General features: G+C 43.6%; 1 protein-coding gene across 1 annotated transcript in view; it reads right to left on the reverse strand.

Moving 5' to 3' along the window:
* Positions 1-18,848, reverse strand: part of mideasb (mitotic deacetylase associated SANT domain protein b) — a 50,305-nt gene that overhangs the window by 21,386 nt on the left and 10,071 nt on the right. Inside the window, exons 3-4 of the mRNA XM_041215034.1 lie at positions 5,543-5,882; positions 3,911-3,977 (exon numbers count right to left, since the gene is read on the reverse strand). Of these exons, the coding sequence (XP_041070968.1) occupies positions 3,911-3,977; positions 5,543-5,882 (407 nt within the window). The remainder of the gene's footprint in view (positions 1-3,910; positions 3,978-5,542; positions 5,883-18,848) is intronic.

Below are 18,848 nucleotides of genomic sequence, written 5' to 3' on the forward strand. Positions count from 1 at the left end.
GAACTTCTGCCTAAAGCCCTGCACATTCTTGTTTTTCAGACAATAATCCAATTCCCTCTTGAAGCCTTGATTGAACCTGTTTCCACCACACTCACACAGCACATCCCAGGTCCTAACCACTTGCTACATGAGAAAGTTTCTCCTCAAGTCGCCATTGCTTCTTTTGTCAATTATCTTAAATTTGTGCCCTCTCGTTCTCAATTAGTTGGGCAAAGGTAGCCTAGGTGAGGTGTACATAGGGTGTTTTAGGTATAGTTTCTGAGAACAGCAAACAGGAACAACTGAGGAGCCAGAGAATAGGCTCTACTAGACCTGATATTGTGCAATGAGATGGGATTAATTAATGATCTTATAGTGAAGGCACCCCTAGGTAGCAGCAAACATAATATGACTGAATTTTACATTCAGTCTAAGGGTCAGAAGGGTGGGTCCAAGACTAGTATCTTAAACTTAAATAAGGGTAAATACAAGGGCATGAAAGCAGAACTGGCTAAAGTGAATTGGCAAATTAGGTTAAGGGATATGTCAATAGAGAGATGCAGTGACAGAAATTTAAAGGGATATTTCAGAATATACAGAATAGATACATTCCAAAGGGAAAGAAAAAATCCAAGGGGAGGAGCCACCATCGGTGGTTAACTAAAACAGTTAAATCAAACTTAAAGAAAAAGCATATAATTGTGCAAAGATGGTGGCAGGTCAGAAAACTGACAGAATATAAAGAATGACTAAAAGAGTAATAAGGAGGGAAAAATTAGAGTACAAGAGAAAGCTAGCCAGAAATATAAAGACAGATAGTCAGAGTTTTTATAGATATTTAAAAAAGAAAACACGAAACTACAGTTGGCTTAACATCTGCCATCGGGAAAATGTTAGAAGCTCTTATTGAAGAAGTTATAGCAAGGCACTTGGAAAAATTCAAGGTAATCAGACAGAGTCAACATAGTTTTGTGAAAGGGAAATTATGTTTAACCAATTTATTGGAGTTCTTTGAAGAAGTAGCATGTGCTGTGGATAAAGGGGAACCAGTGGATGTGCTGTACTTAGGATTTCCAGAAGGCATTTGATAAGGTGCCACATCAAAAGGTTATTGCGGAAAATAAGAGCTCATGGTATAGGGGGTAAAATATTGGCATGGATAGAAGACTGCTCAGCTAACAGGAAACAGAATACACATAAATGGATCATATTCTGGTTGGCAAAATGTAATGAGTTATGTGCCACAGGGATCAGTGCTGGGGCCTCAACTTTTTACTGGTTATAAATGACTCGAATGCAGAGACTGAAAGTATGGTTGCTAAATATGCTCACAACACAAAGATAGGTAGGAAAGTAAGTTGTGAAGAGGGTATAAGGGATATAGATAAACTAAGTGAGTGGGCAAAGATCTGGCAAATGGAGTAAAATGTGAGAAAATGTGAAATTGTCCATTTTAGCAGGAAGAATCAAAAAGCTTATTATCTAAATAGTGAGAGATTGCAGAGCTCTGAAACTTAAGAGGGATCAGGGTGTCCAAGTGCATGAATCACAAAAGGCTAGTATGCTGGTAAAGTAAGTAATTAGGAAAGCTAATAGAATGTCATCGTTTATTGTGAGGAGAATTAAATACAAAAGTAGGGAGGTTATGCTTCACTTGTACAAGGCACAGATGAGATCACATCTGGAGTACTGTGTACAGTATCAGTCTCCTTATTTAAAGAAAGATGTAAAAGCATCAACAGTTCAGAAAAGGTTTACCAGACTAATACCCACAATGGACTGGTTGTCTTATGAGGAAAGGTTGGACAGACTAGGCTTGTATCCACTGGAATTTAGAAGAGTAAGAGGTGATTTGATTGAAACATACAAGATCCTGAGGGGTGTTGACAGGGTGGATGTGGAAAGGATGTTTCCTCTTGAGAGAGAATCTCAAACTTGGGTCACTGTTTCAAAATAAGGGGTTGCCCATTTACTACAGAGATGAGGAGAAATGTTTTCTCTCAGAGGGTGGCGAGTCTTTGGAACTCTCTTCCTAAAAAAGGCAGTTGAAGCAGAGTCTTTTAATATTTTTAAGGCAGAGCTCAATGGATTCTTGATAAGGGGGTGAAAGGTTATCAGGGGTAGATGGGAGTGTGGAGTTGAGGTTACAATCATATCGGGCATGATCTTATTAGACGGCAGAGCAGGCTCGAGGGGCCAAGTGGCTTATTCCTGTATGTTTGTATATATGTTTGTATGATCCTTCCGCCAATGGGAACAGTTTCTTCCTATCTAATGTCAAGGCCCCTCATGATTTTGAATACCTCTATCAAGTCTCCTCTCAATTTTCTCTTCTCTAAGGAAAACAGTCCCAACTTCTCCCATTTATTCCATGTAACTGAAGTCCCTCATCCCTGGAGCCATTCTCGCAAATCTTCCCTGCACCCTCTCTAATGCCTTCACATTCTTCCTAAAGTGCGGCACCCAGAACTGGAAGCAATAGATGCCGAACTAGTGTTGAAACAGGTTTATCATAACCTCCTTGCTCCTGTACTCTATGCCCCTATTAATAAAGCCTAGGATACTGCAAGCTTCATTAACCGCACTCTTAATCTGTCCTGCCACCTTCAATGATTTATAAACATATACACCCAGGTCTTTCTGCTCCTTCACCTCCTTTAGAACTGTACCCTTTATCTTATATTGTCTACCCACATTCTTTCTGTCAAAATGAATCACTTCACACTTCTCTGCATTAAATTTCACCTGCCATTCGTCCACCCATGCCACCAAACTGTCTATGTCCTTTTGAAGTTCTACACTATTCTCCTCACAGTTCACAATACTTCCAAGTTTTATATGGTCTACAAAATGTGCTCTGTACACCAAGGTCTAGATCATTGATACATATCAGGAAGAGCTGGGGTCCTAACACTGACCCCTGGGGAACTTCACTGTAAACCTTCCTCCAGTCTGAAAAAGCAAAAATTAACCACTGCTCTGTTTCCTGTCACTTAGCCAATTTCATAACCATGTTGCCACCGTTCCTTTCATTCCATGAATTCTAACTTTGCTCAAAAGTCTGTTGTGTAGCACTTTATCAAATGCCTTCCGGAAGTCCAGGTACACCACATCAACCACATTACCCTCATCTACCATCTCTGTTACCTCATCAAAAAACTCAAGCAAGTTAGTTAAACACAATTTGCCCTAAACAAATCCATGCTGGCTTTCCTTAATTAACCCGCATTTGCCCAAGTGACTATTAATTTTGTCCCGAATTATTGTTCGGAGAAGATTCCCCACCACCAAAGTTAAACTGACTGGCCTGTAGTTGCTGGGCTTATCCTTGCGCCCATTTCTGAACAAGGATGTAACACTTGCAATTCTCCAGTACTCTGGCACCACCCCGCAGTCTAAGGAAGGTTGAAAAATCATGCCCAGTGCCTCCACAATTTCCGTTCTCTCTTCCCTCAGTATCCTTGGATGAATCCATCCGGTGTCTGGTAACCTTATCAACTTTTAAATACAGACAGCCTATCCAATACCTTCACCTTATCAATTTTAAACCTTCAAGTTTACCTTCTCTTTCACCATGACCTTCTTGTAAAGACAGATTAATTTAATGCTTCAGCAATTCCCCCTGCCTCCATGCATAGATCCCCTTTTTGATCTCTAATCAGCCCCGTTCCTCATTCTACTATTTACATGCCTATAAAAGCTTTAGGATTCCATTTTATGGTAGCAGCCAGTCTCTTCTCATACTCTCTCTTTGTTTCTTATTTGTTTTTTCAATTCCCCTCTTAACGTTCTGTATTCAGTCTGGTTCTTGGTTGTATAATCCACCTGACATTTATTATAGGCACGCTTGCTGGCTTGTTATTATGCCACCTTTCAACAGGAAACCTGTGTGTGTAAAAAGGAAAAGACAGCACCTTTTGCGGTTACTTACGGTTCAATGCTTGCCGGTGTGGCTTCACTCATGAGGGAGAGAACTGGAGGAGGGGTCTCTACACTATCTAGAGGAGAGAGAAAATAATACAATCGTCAGCCACCTTAAAGGCCCAGAGCAAGAGGCGGTAGGCGGGGGCAGCCACGTATGAAATCTCACAACCCTCTTCACCTTAAAAATGCAAGTTGAAGTCTGTATATAGTGCCTAGTAAAATGTCCCAAAGTGCTTCACAGGAGTGTAATTAGACAAAAATCAAAATGGAACTGCATAGAGCCTTGTCCCTTCCGAGCTCTGTGACAGTCTGTCACCCTACAAGCCTTTGAGATTTCTGCACCGCTCCGATTCTGGCCTCTTGCACACCTTCCCAATTTCCTTCACTCCAACATTGGTGGCTGTTCCTTTAGATTTCAGGAATTCCATCCCTAAGCCTCTACCCTCTCTCTCTTGCTTAAAGATTCGCCTTAAAATCTACATCTTTGACCAAGATTTTGGCCACCTGTCCTAATCCCTTCTCAGGTGGCTTAGTGTAAAATTTTGTTTGGCAATGTTCCTCGGGACATTTTACCACTTCAAAGACACCATATAATTGCAGATTGTTGTTGTAAGGCCGTGAAGGGATTTGAACACAAGGCTGTGAAACACACATTTCAGCAGATTGTATAGTCATTACCCTGTATACAATGAATCACTGCCGTTGTACCAAGTTTTGCACTGTGACTCCCTGTTGAGGGAGGAGGGGAAAGCGCCGAGAGAGCACAAGTGAGTTAAAGGGTGGAAAGAACACAAGAGGGGTGGGGAGAAAGGTTGGAAGAGGCAAGGAGGGGATAGAGAGGAAAGGAGAGAGAGAGGGAGGGCTGGGAGAAGAAAGAGCCAAAGGGGAGGGTAAAGAGAGGAGGGGATGCAGAAAGAGAGGAGGGGAAAGATTAGGAGAGAGAGAGAGAAAGAGAGATAAGGACAGAGATGGGATGAGAGCACAAGAGAATGTGAGAGAGAGAGAGAGAGAGAGAGAGAGAGAGAGAGAGAGAGAGAGTGTGACAGACAGAGAGAGAGAGAGAGAGAGAGAGAGAGAGAGAGAGAGAGAGAGAGAGAGAGAGAGAGTGTGTGTGTGACAGAGAGAGAGAGAGAGAGAGAGTGTGTGTGTGTGACACAGAGAGTGTGACAGAGAGTGTGACAGAGTGAGAGTGACCGGGAGACCGAGAGAGACCGAGAGAGACCGAGAGAGACCGAGAGAGACACAGAGACACCAAGGATCCAGAAATAGATTGTCTGGCCACTTTAAATTGGGATGTGGTTTATAAGGACATTCTGAGGTTGTATAAGGTACTATATAAATGCTAGTTCTTCTTTCTATACTATAGCTCTGACCCCCATTTCATCTCACTTTCTGCATAACACACAATTCAGTTTCAGATATACAAGAATCTAAAATAGTAACATGCTTCTGGGATATGGGGATATTTGTGCAGGTTTGATTTAAAAATTCCACACTGCCACAACCATGAGTCCCTAGAATATATGTGTCAACACAGTCATGGATAAGGAGAGCTTGTTTATGGGAGGTTTAATATATTGTGCATCTATCCACGTATCTCAGCAGGGGAAGGAGAAAAGTCAATTGACAAAGAACTCACTTGATTGGCTTAAACAGGTTTTAGGTGTAGACCTTGGGGTGACTGGTTGGGATGAATTGCTTGAAGAAGACAGGAAGGCATTGAAGTAGAGTCCTGAGCCCTCCCGCATGGGGCTGAGGATAGGTGGGGGAGTGTAGGGCGGAGGCTGGAAGTTCTTGTCCATGGGATGGTCCAGCAGCCTGACTGGCGAGCGCAGGTTGCTCTGGTAAAGGGTGCCAGGTGGGTAAGTGATGACAGAGACATGGTTGAGAGGCTTGGGTGGAATGAAGAGGGGCTCTGGTCTGGGCCGCCGTTTCAGTTTGGCTGTCAGGTTCACGTGACCTCTGGAGCTAGCATCCTCCTGCAAAGATAGGCATCATATTTTATTCATATACACAACAGACTGTACTGTGAAACCTGTAAACTATAGACATCTTAGGGACTGGCATCAGCTGTCTTTATTTTCAAAATGGTCACTATATAGACACTGTAAATTTCTCAGTAGAATGGAGAGGCTTTTATCAAGCACCGTTATCAGCAGAGAAAACGTCCTATGCCTGGGTGAGAGCCTTGCAAGCATTCAATCCCAGAGATAGGATGGTTTCTCTGCCACTGTGCATGCTGGGTAAAGAGCTCGCCATTCCACAAAAGGAGTTTCTTTTCCAAAACCAACTGCTGCCACACACTGACAGGCATACACTGATCTCATGAGAATATGGAAACAAAGAATAGGTGAGCTGCAAAAAGCGCCAATGTTCTCAACTTGGTGAAAAGTTCAGATCCAGTACCTTTGCAACACAATATGTTCTGTGCTTGAAGTAATTATATGGGACTTATGACATGGAAACAGGCCATTTGGCCCAACCAGTGAATGCTGGTATTTATCCTCTGCTCGAGCCTCTCCTTTCTTTATTTAAATCTACCATTGTTGCTCTCCATTTCCTTCGCCCTCACATGTTTGCCTAACTTCCCCTTAAATGCATCTATATTATTCACTTCAACCACTCCCTGTAGTATCGAGTTCCACATTCTCAGCACTCTTTGGAAAAAAAGAAGTTTCTCCTGAATTCCCCATTGGATGAATATCTTGGTGACAATCTCATATTGATTGCCTCTAGTTATGCTCTTCCCCACAACAGGAAACATTCTCTCTGTATCCACTCTTTCAAAACCTTGCATAATTGTAAAGAACTCTATCAGATCACCTTTCAGCCCTCTTTTTTTAAAGACGGGAAAAAGAGACCCACACATTTCCAGTATCATCCCTGTAAATCTTCTATGCACACTCTCCAATGTCTGTATATAATATGGTGACCAGAACAGCACACAGTACTCCAAGTGTCGTCTGAACAAGGGCTTGGTACATTTAAAACTGCCCATGGTTTCTAATTTGCAAATGTCTGTGGCATCAGACTCCCTTCACTATATAAGTTATTTGGGTCTCTCATTAAGTGTCTGTTCATACAGGTTGCACTGTACTTACTCCCTGCACGAACTCATCTGCAACACTTTCCAAACCTATGACCGCTACCAACGAGAAGGACAAAGGCAGCAGAGAGATGGGAACACCACCAGCTGGAAGTTCCCATCCAAGCAATCACCATCCTGACTTGGAAATATACTGCAGTTCTTTCACTGTTGCTGGATCAAAATCATGGAACTCTCTCCCTAACAGCATTGTGGGTGTACCTACATCAAATGGACTGCAGCGGTTCAAGAAAGCAGCTCACCACCACCTTCTCAAGGGCAATTATGTTCAATAAATGCTGGCCTCGCCAGTGATTCCCACATCCCATGAATGAATAAAAGAAAAAGCATAGCTCTGTCTGTAACTGAGCCATAGGTTTGTATTATTCTCTTGTACATGGAAGCTTAAGAGGCGATCTAATTAAGTGATTTAGATGAGTAAAGGATTTCATAGACTAGGTAGTAAGAAACTATTTCCCTGGTGGGGTAGTTCAGAACAAGAGGGTATAAAATTAGAGTTCAGGGGTAATGTCAAAAAGCATTCACACAAAGGGTAGTGGAAATTTGGAACTCTTCTCCAAAAAGCTGTTGAGGCTGGGGGTCAATGTGAAAATGTCAAACTGAGATTGACAGATTTTTGTTCATTAAGGGTGATAAGGGATATGAAGCAAAGGCTGGAAGTGGAGTTGGGATACAGATCAACCATAATCCAGTTGAATGACAGAACAGACTTAAAGGGGCCAAATTGCCTCCTCCTGTTCCTACATGCCAAGCAAACTTAATTAGCAAGGAACATGAAGGTGGATTGTAAAAGCTTCTTTAGGTACCTGAGAAGGAAAAAGATCAGCAAGGACAAATGTGTGCCCATTACAGGTAGGGACAGGAGAATTTATAGTGGAGAGCAGAGAATTGATAGAGAAACTAAACAGTTATTTTGCATTTGTCTTCACAGAAGAAGACATAGAAAATCTCCCAGAAATACTAGGCCACCAAGGGACTTGTGAAATTGAAGAACTAAAAGAGATTAGAATTAGTAAAGAGGTAGTACTTGAAAGGTTAACTGGGTTGATAAATCACCAGGACCAGATGAGCTTCATCCCAGAATGTTGATGGAGGTAGCTAGAGAGACAGTGAATGCATCGATGGTTATCTTTCAAAATTCAATAGATTTTGGAAAGGTTCCTGCAGACTGGAAAGTAGCAAATGTAACCCCATAGTTCAAGAAGGGAGAAAGAGGGAGAATAGATAACTACAGACGGGTTAGTTTGATGTTAGCAGTAGGGAAAATGTTAGAATGTATTAAAAAGGGTATGATAACTGGACATATAGAAAAGAAAGGTAAAATTAGGCAGAGTCACCATGGATTTATGAAAGGAAGTTGTATTTAACCAACTTGGAGATTTTTGAGGATGTTACTTGTAGCATAGATAAAGAAGAACTAGTGGATGTGGTGCATTTGGATTTTCAGAAGGTTAGTAAATAAAATTAGAGTGCATGGGATTGGGGGAAATATACTAGTATGGATTGAGAATTGGTTAACAGACAGAAAACAGAGAATAGGAATAAACAGATCATTCTCAGGATGGAAGGCTGTTACTAGTGGGGTACTGCAAGGATCAGTGCTAAGTCCACAGTGGTTCACAATCTATATAAATGATTTGGATGTGGGGATCAATCATAATATTTCCAAATTTGCCAATGACACCAAACTGGATGGGAATATAAGTTGTGAGGAGGATGCAAGGAGGCTTCAAAGGGACTTGGACAGGCTAAGTGCATGGGCTAGAACACGGCAGATGAAATATGATGTGAATAAGTGTGAAGTTATTCACTTTGGTAGGGAAAACAGAAAGGCAGAATATTTCTTAAATGGTGAGAGGCTGTGAAGTGCAGGTGTCCAAAGGGACCAGGGTGTCCTTGTTCATGAGTCACTAAAAGTTAGCCTGCAGGTGCAGCAAGTGATTAGGAAGGTGAATGGTATGTTGGCTTTCATTGCAAGGGAACTTGAGTACAGGAGTAAAGATGTCTTGCTGCAGTTGTGTGCTGCTTTGGTGAGACCTCACCTGGAGTATTGTGTACAGGTTTGATCCTCTTATCTAAGGAAGGGTATATTTGCCATAGAGAGGGTGCAATGGAGGTTCACCAGATTAATTCCTGGGATGGTGGGATTGTTTTATGAGGAGAGATTGGGGAGACTGAGTCTGTATTCTCTTGAGTTTCAAAGAATGAGGGGTGACCTCATTGAAACTTGCAAAATTCTTACAGGGTAGATGTAGATAAGATGCTTCCCCTGGCTGGTGAGTCTAAAACTAGGGGACAATATCAGGGTAAGGGGTAGCCCATTTGGGACTGAGAAGAGGAATTTCTTCATGCAGAGGATTCTCTATCCCAGAGGGCTGTGGAAGCTCAATCGTTGAGCATGTTCAAGACAGAAATCGATAAATTTCCGGAGACTAATGACATCAAGGAATATGGGATAATGCGGGAATGTGACATTGAGGTAGATGATCAGTCATGATGTAATTGAGTGGCAGAGCAGACTTGACAGGCCAAATGTCCTATGTTCCTAACTTCAATCTTCAGTTAGCGTTGAGTTAGCTGATCTCAACTAGGACAGAGCACAAGCATTATAACTGGCCTCACTACCCCCGAGCTAAGGAGGGGTAGGGGGAATCAGGGAGTGTTAACACCCAGAATCACTATGCAGTGATTGCCCACTGGAAAATGCATCATGTAAGGCCCAGGGAAAGAGAGGATGAGGCTCAAAGGTGATATCCCCGAGGGAGAATTAACTACTGGTGCTCGTCATCTAGGCTTCCACATAGAACAGTGGTCACAGAGACTAGGTACTGGAGTGTGCCTCAATCATCTGAATTCACTTTGGGCACTATGATTTGATGGCTATGGTACTTGACTAGAAGCCTGCACTAAAATCCAGAAAACAGGAGTTCAAATCCCACTGATTTGAAAACAGGGCAGAAATGGGGCAGAAATTTTAAAAAGGAACCACAGAGCTGTAAGCTTGGCAAAAAAGATTAACCTGGTTCACTAATTTTTTTTAGGGAAGGAAAACAGCCATCCTTACTTGTTCTGGCATGTGACTCCAGACACACAGGTGGTTGAAAATGTAGTTAGAAATAGGAGGAGTAGGCCATTCAGCCTGTTGAGGTTGCTCCACCATTCAATAAGATCATGGTTGATCTGATTGTGGCCTTAATTCTACCTTCCTTCCTGTCCCCCATAACCCTCAACTACTTTGTTGGTCAAAAATCTAACTCAGCAATGCTTTGAACAAATTCAGTGACCCAGCCTCCACTGCTCACTGGGGAAGAGAATTCCAGAGACCCTTGAGAAAATAAATTTCTCCTCATCACCGTCTTAAATACAAAACCCCTTATTTTTAGTACAAAAACAGAATTACCTGGAAAAACTCAGCAGGTCTGGCAGCATCGGCGGAGAAGAAAAGAGTTGATGTTTCGAGTCCTCATGAGCCTTCGACAGAACTTGAGTTCGAGTCCAAGAAAGAGTTGAAATATAAGCTGGTTTAAGGTGTGTGTGTGGGGGGCGGAGAGATAGAGAGACAGAGAGGTGGAGGGGGGTGGTGTGGATGTAAGGACAAACAAGCAGTGATAGAAGCAGATCATCAAAAGATGTCAACGACAATAGTACAATAGAACACATAGGTGTTAGAGTTAAAGTTGGTGATATTATCTAAACGAATGTGCTAATTAAGAATGGATGGTAGGGCACTCAAGGTATAGCTCTAGTGGGGGTTTTTTTTTATTATATAATGGAAATAGGTGGGAAAAGGAAAATCTTAATAATTTATTGGAAAAAAAAAGGGAAGGGGGAAACAGAAAGGGGGTGGGGATGGGGGAGGGAGCTCACGACCTAAAGTTGTTGAATTCAATATTCAGTCCGGAAGGCTGTAAAGTCCCTAGTCGGAAGATGAGGTGTTGTTCCTCCGGTTTGCGTTGGGCTTCACTGGAACAATGCAGCAAGCCAAGGACAGACATGTGGGCAAGAGAGCAGGGTGTGTTAAAATGGCAAGCGACAGGGAGGTTTGGGTCATTCTTGTGGACAGACCGCAGGTGTTCTGCAAAGCGGTCGCCCAGTTTACGTTTGGTCTCTCCAATGTAGAGGAGACCACATTGGGAGCAACGAATGCAGTAGACTAAGTTGGGGGAAATGGCGGAAGATGATCCTTTGAATGCGGAGGCTGGTGGGGTGATAAGTGAGGACAAGGGGGACCCTATCATCTTTCTGGGAGGGAGGAGAAGGCGTGAGGGCGGATGCGCGGGAGATGGGCCGGACATGGTTGAGGGCCCTGTCAACGACCGTGGGTGGAAAACCTCGGTTAAGGAAGAAGGAGGACATGTCAGAGGAACTGTTTTTGAATGTAGCATCATCGGAACAGATGCGACGGAGGCAAAGGAACTGAGAGAATGGGATGGAGTCCTTACAGGAAGCGGGGTGTGAGGAGCTGTAGTCGAGATAGCTGTGGGAGTCGGTGGGTTTGTAATGGATATTGGTGGACAGTCTATCACCAGAGATTGAGACAGAGAGGTCAAGGAAGGGAAGGGAAGTGTCAGAGATGGACCATGTGAAAATGATGGAGGGGTGGAGATTGGAAGCAAAATTAATAAATTTTTCCAAGTCCTGACGAGAGCATGAAGCAGCACCGAAGTAATCATCGATGTACCGGAGAAAGAGTTGTGGAAGGGGGCCGGAGTAGGACTGGAACAAGGAATGTTCCACATACCCCATAAAGAGACAGGCATAGCTGGGGCCCATGCGGGTACCCATAGCCACACCTTTTATTTGGAGGAAGTGAGACGAGTTGAAGGAGAAATTGTTCAGTGTGAGAACAAGTTCAGCCAGACGGAGGAGAGTAGTGGTGGATGGGGATTGTTCGGGCCTCTGTTCGAGGAAGAAGCTAAGGGCCCTCAGACCATCCTGGTGGGGGATGGAGGTGTAGAGGGATTGGACGTCCATGGTGAAGAGGAAGCGGTTGGGGCCAGGGAACTGGAAATTGTTGATGTGACGTAAGGTGTCAGAGGAATCACGGATGTAGGTGGGAAGGGACTGGACAAGGGGAGAGAGAAGGGAGTCAAGATAACGAGAAATGAGTTCTGTGGGGCAGGAGCAAGCTGAGACGATCGGTCTACCGGGGCAGTTCTGTTTGTGGATTTTGAGTAGGAGATAGAAGCGGGCCGTCCGAGGCGCACTGACCTCTACCTCGTGGAGGCTGAGCGTCAACTCGCAGACACTTCCTCCTACCTCTCCCTGGACCATGACCCCACCACTGAACATCAAGCCATTGTTTCCAGGACTGTCACTGACCTCATCTCCTCTGGGGATCTCCCTCCCACAGCTTCCAACCTGATAGTCGCCCAACCTCGGACGGCCCGCTTCTATCTCCTACCCAAAATCCACAAACAGAACTGCCCCGGTAGACCGATTGTCTCAGCTTGCTCCTGCCCCAAAGAACTCATTTCTCATTATCTTGACTCCCTTCTCTCTCCCCTTGTCCAGTCCCTTTCCACCTACATCCATGATTCCTGACGCCTTACGTCACATCAACAATTTCCAGTTCCCTGGCCCCAACCGCTTCCTCTTCATCATGGACGTCCAATCCCTCTACACCTCCATCCCCCACCAGGATGGTCTGAGGGCCCTTAGCTTCTTCCTCGAACAGAGGCCCGAACAATCCCCATCCACCACTACTCTCCTCCGTCTGGCTGAACTTGTTCTCACACTGAACAATTTCTCTTTCAACTCCTCTCACTTCCTCCAAATAAAAGGTGTGGCTATGGGTACCCGCATGGGCCCCAGCTATGCCTGTCTCTTTATGGGGTATGTGGAACATTCCTTGTTCCAGTCCTACTCCAGCCCCCTTCCACAACTCTTTCTCCGGTACATCGATGATTACTTCGGTGCCGCTTCATGCTCTCGTCGGGACTTGGAAAAAATTTATTAATTTTGCTTCCAATCTCCACCCCTCCATCATTTTCACGTGGTCCATCTCTGACACTTCCCTTCCCTTCCTTGACCTCTCTGTCTCAATCTCTGGTGATAGACTGTCCACCAATATCCATTACAAACCCACCGACTCCCACAGCTATCTCGACTACAGCTCCTCACACCCCGCTTCCTGTAAGGACTCCATCCCATTCTCTCAGTTCCTTCGCCTCCGTCGCATCTGTTCCGATGATGCTACATTCAAAAACAGTTCCTCTGACATGTCCTCCTTCTTCCTTAACCGAGGTTTTCCACCCACGGTCGTTGACAGGGCCCTCAACCATGTCCGGCCCATCTCCCGCGCATCCGCCCTCACGCCTTCTCCTCCCTCCCAGAAAGATGATAGGGTCCCCCTTGTCCTCACTTATCACCCCACCAGCCTCCGCATTCAAAGGATCATCCTCCGCCATTTCTGCCAACTCCAGCATGATGCCACCACCAAACACATCTTCCTTTCACCCCCTTTATCGGCATTCCGTAGGGATCGCTCCCTCCGGGACACCCTGGTCCACTCCTCCATCACCCCCCGCTCCTCAACCCCCTCCTATGGCACCACCCCATGCCCACGCAAAAGATGCAACACCTGCCCCTTCACTTCCTCTCTCCTCACCGTCCAAGGACCCAAACACTCCTTTCAAGTGAAGCAGCATTTCACTTGCATTTCCCCCAACTTAGTCTACTGCATTCGTTGCTCCCAATGCAGTCTCCTCTACATTGGAGAGACCAAACGTAAACTGGGCGACCGCTTTGCAGAACACCTGCGGTCTGTCCGCAAGAATGACCCAAACCTCCCTGTCGCTTGCCATTTTAACACTCCACCCTGCTCTCTTGCCCACATGTTGTCCTTGGCTTGCTGCATTGTTCCAGTGAAGCCCAACGCAAACTGGAGGAACAACATCTCATCTTCCGACTAGGGACTTTACAGCCTTCCGGACTGAATATTGAATTCAACAACTTTAGGTCGTGAGCTCCCTCCCCCATCCCCACCCCCTTTCTGTTTCCCCCTCCCCTTTTTTTTTCCAATAAATTATAAAGATTTTCCTTTTCCCACCTATTTCCATTATATAATAAAAAAAAAACCCCACTAGAGCTATACCTTGAGTGCCCTACCATCCATTCTTAATTAGCACATTCGTTTAGATAATATCACCAACTTTAACTCTAACACCTATGTGTTCTATTGTACTATTGTCGTTGACATCTTTTGATGATCTGCTTCTATCACTGCTTGTTTGTCCTTACATCCACACCACCCCCCTCCACCTCTCTGTCTCTCTATCTCTCCGCCCCCCACACACACACCTTAAACCAGCTTATATTTCAACTCTTTCTTGGACTCGAACTCAAGTTCTGTCGAAGGCTCATGAGGACTCGAAACGTCAACTCTTTTCTTCTCCACCGATGCTGCCAGACCTGCTGAGTTTTTCCAGGTAATTCTGTTTTTGTTTCTGTTTCCCATTAGTTAGCCATGCTAACATATTACCCCAACACCATGAGCTCTTATCTTATGCAGTAACCTTTTATGTTGCACCTTATTGAACGTCTTTTGGAAATCCAAGTACACCACATCTACTGGTTCCCCTTCGGTCTCATTACTTTTCCTAGTTCTTTTTCTCTAGTGATTGTGATTGTTTTAAGTTCCTCCCTCCCTTATGGCTTTTGATTTTCTACTATTCCTGAAATGCTTTCTAGATCTTGGACTGTGAAGACAGATAAAAATACTTGTTCATAGTCTCTGCCATTTCTTTGTTTCCCATTATTAACGCCCCTGCCTCACCCTCTAAAGGGCCAACGTTCACTTTAGCTACTCTCTTCCTTTTTATATACTTGTAAAAGCTTTTATCATCTGTTTTTATATTTCTTGCCAGTTTTCTCTCATATTTCAATTTCTTCCTCTTGATAAGAACAGAAAATGCTGGAAAAACTCAGCAAATCTGGCAGCATCTATGGAGAGAGAAACAGAGTTAATGTCTCAAGTCCATATGACTTTTTCAGAACAGGACTCTCATATGGACTCGAAACGTTAACTCTTTCTCTCTCCACAGATGCTGCTAGACCTGCGGAGTTTTTCCAGCATTTTCTGTTGTATTTCAGATTTCCAGCATCGAAGGTATTTGGCTTTCTTCTCTTGGTTTTTGTTTTAATCATCCTTTGCTGATTTCTAAAATTTTCCCTATCTTCTGATATCTTTTCTTTCAATTTGATACCATCTTTAATTTCCTTACTTAGCCATGGAAGGTGTATCCTTCTTGTAGTCTTTGCTGTTGGAATGTATCTTTGCTGAGAGTTATGAAACATTTCCTTAAATGTCTGTCACTGCTTCTCTACTGTCTTACCTTTTAAGCTATTTTCCCATTTCACATTAGCCAACTGTCTTTGTGTACTTGTAATTACCTCTAAGACAGTAGTTTCAGACTGAATTTTCTCACCCTCAACCTGAATGTGAATATCTATCATGCTATGATCACTTTTATCTGGGGAATCCTTTACTATTGAAGTCATTAATTAATCCTGATTCATTACACATTACCAGATCTAAAATAGTCAGTTTCCTGGTTGATTCCAGAACATATTTCTCTAAGAAAACATCCTGAACAGACTCTTTGAACTCATCCTCCAGGCTGCTTTTGTCAATTTGATTCATCCAATCTATATAAAAATGAAAATCTCTCACATATATTGCAGTACCTTCCTTATAAGCCCCCATTATTTATTGACTGATGCTCTGTTCTACAGTGTAAACCACTGTCAGAGAGCCTATAAACCACTCGTACCAGTGACTTCTCTCCTTTGTTATTTCTTACCTCCACCCAGACAATCAGAATCACTATATTTTGATCCTCAGAACCAAGATCGTTTCTCATCATTGCATTGATCTTACCCTCTATTAACAGAGCCACCCCACCTCCTTTTCCTTTCTTCCTGTCTTTCTGAATTGTCAAATGTCCACGAATATTCAAGACCCAGCCGTGGTCACTTTGCAAACATATCTCTGTGACGGCTGCCATATCGTACTCATTTATTTCTAATTGTGCTTTCAGTTCATCCACCTTGTTACAAATGCTGTGTGCATTCAGATAAAAAGCATTTAATTCTGTCTTTTTACTATTTTTTCCAATTCTGACCTTACTTGCTGGTGCGCTCTTACGTTTGTACGCTCTGTCCCTTCCTGTCACGCTTTGGTTATCATTACCCACATTGCTATGCTGCACTATTGCCTTGTCCTTTCTCTTAAACTTTCTAAATCTGTCTTCACATGAACCCTCCCCACTGCCACCACTCCCCCATTACTTAATTTAAAGCCCTCTCTGCAGCCATAGTTATATGATTCACCAAGACACAGTGGTTCAGGTGAAGGCAGTTGCAATGGTACAGCTCCTTCTTTCCACTATGCTGGGCCAGTGCCCAATGAATCAAAACCAATTTCTCCCACACATTCAGCTCTCTGATCTCATTTACCCTATGCCAATTTGCTTGTGGTTTATGTAGTAATCCAAAGATTATTACTTTTGTGGTTCTGCTTTTTAAATTTAGCTGCTAGCTACATATGTTCCCTCAGCAGAACCTCTTTCTTAGTCCTGTCTATATGCTTTTGGTACCCACATGGACCATGACAACTGGATCCTTCCCTTCCCGGTCCAAGTTCGTCTCTAGCCCTGAGGAAATATCTTTAATCTTGGCTCCAGGCAGGCAGCACAGCTTTCAGGACTTGTGCTGCAGAGAACAATATCTATTTCCTTAACTATACTGTCCCCCACTGTAACTACATTACTTATTACTCCCCCACTTGAATGGGTCCCTGCATCATACCGCTGTGGTCAGTTTGCTCATCCTCCCTACAGTCCTTGTTCTCATTCAGTTGCTAGAACCTTGAAACAGTTGGACTATTGCAAGGGCTGAGGCTCCTCCATTGTTACCTTCTGTAACCGCTTTCCTGCCTCACTCTTAGCCACACGCTTCTGTCCCGGACCATGGACCAAATCTGAAGTACCTGGTCTAAGGGTTGTGACTGCCTCCTGGAACCAAGCGTCCAAGTCACTTTCCCCCACCCAGATGTAGTGTGGTGTCTGAACCTCGGACTCTAGCTTATCAACTCTGAGCCAAAGTTCCTCGAGCTGCAGACACTTACTTCAGATGTGGTTGCTGTGAATCACACTGGTATTCACCAGCTTGCACATCACCTGCCCTGCCATCTTTATTGTGTCCAATTTAAATAATTGGGTTTCATGTTTAGAAATATTACTCAACTGCTACCTGTAGTTATACAGAGTAGTTTAACTATAGTTAAGCTATAAATAGTTGATCTATTTATAGTCAAGCTGTAAATTTAATGCAGTACTTAGATCCTCCAGTACCAGTTTAACCACTGCCTGTGTTTTAGAAGGATAAAATCTTAAAACTTGACTCTTAACTGCTCTCCGAAATGACCAAGTCAACCACTCAATCTACTGATTCAAGAAGCTGCCCAGCATCACCATCTAAAGGCAACTAAAGGATGGGCAACAAATGCTGGATTTGCCAATTGACCTGCAAAAAGAATATGATTGATAGGCCAAGTGGACTGTGTTTATTGCACTCCAGCAAGTGTTTACTGCTGATGAGGTTGTACACAACCAGTCTACCTTTGTTCTTTTAAGACTAGGCCTGATGTTTCAAACGGTTCATCCAAAACCCAGCATAGTGTCAAGTGAAGTAAATCAGGTCTTTACTGAAAAGATTAGGACAGTGTCAGATCAAATGTGGGGGAAATGAATTGCCTAAGTGAACCTCAAAGCATTTGGTCACTTTCCTGAAATCACTCGTCTCTGCCCCGGTTCAGCGCATCTGCTGTTGAGAACCCCATCCATGCCTTTGTTACCTTTAGACTAAACTATTCCAATGCTTCCCTGGCTAGTCTCTCACCTCACCCCCTTCATAAATTTGTGCTCATCCAAAAATGTGCTGCCCAATCCCTAACTTGCACCAAATCCCATTCCCCCATGACCCCTGTTTTCGCTGATCTACATTGGCCCCCATTCCAGCAATATCTTAGCATTAAAATTCTCATCCTCGTGCTTAAGTTCCTCCTTGGCCTCATCCTCCCTACATCAGTCTCCTCCATTTCTGGCCTATTGCACATCCCTGATTTTAATCGCTCCACCATTGGCCGCTGTGCCTTCAATTAAACAGTTCTGGAGTTCCTTCCCTAAACCCCTCTGCCTTGCTATCCTTTAAGACACTCCTTAAAGCCTACCTCTTCACCTATCCTAATATCTCCTCCTTTGGCTCAGTCAGATTTTTCTCTGAATAATCTCCTGTTAAGTTCCTTGGAGGAGTGGCAAACAATAAGGGTGATACCAATCGACTGCAATAGGACATAAATAGATTAGCAGAATGAGCAGACAAGTAACAGATGGAATTTCATACAAAGAATTGTGAGATAATATTCTGGTAAATCCCCTTTGCATCTTCTCAAGAACCCTCACCTCCTTCCTAAATTGTGGTAACCAGAACTAGTTGTGGCTTAACCAGAGTTTAAATGAATGTTTAGCATCACTTCCCTGTTTTTGCAGAAGAGATAGGGAGAGGCAATATATACTTAATGGTACTGTTCTAAAGAATGTGCAGGGCCAGAGGGATATAGGGATTCGCATGCAAACATTCCCGAAAGTGGCAGGACATATTGAAAGAGTAATTAGCAAAGCATTTGGGATTTTGGGTTTCATAATTAGAGTATCGAATACAAAAACAGGGAAATGATACTAAATATTCATTAAACTCTGGTTAGGCCACAACTAGGGTATTGTGCCCAGTTCTGGTCCCCACAATTTAGGAAGAAGGTGAGGGTTCTTGAGAAGAT

This window comes from Carcharodon carcharias, chromosome 20 (assembly GCF_017639515.1).
Source record: "Carcharodon carcharias isolate sCarCar2 chromosome 20, sCarCar2.pri, whole genome shotgun sequence".
Lineage (NCBI taxonomy): Eukaryota > Metazoa > Chordata > Chondrichthyes > Lamniformes > Lamnidae > Carcharodon > Carcharodon carcharias.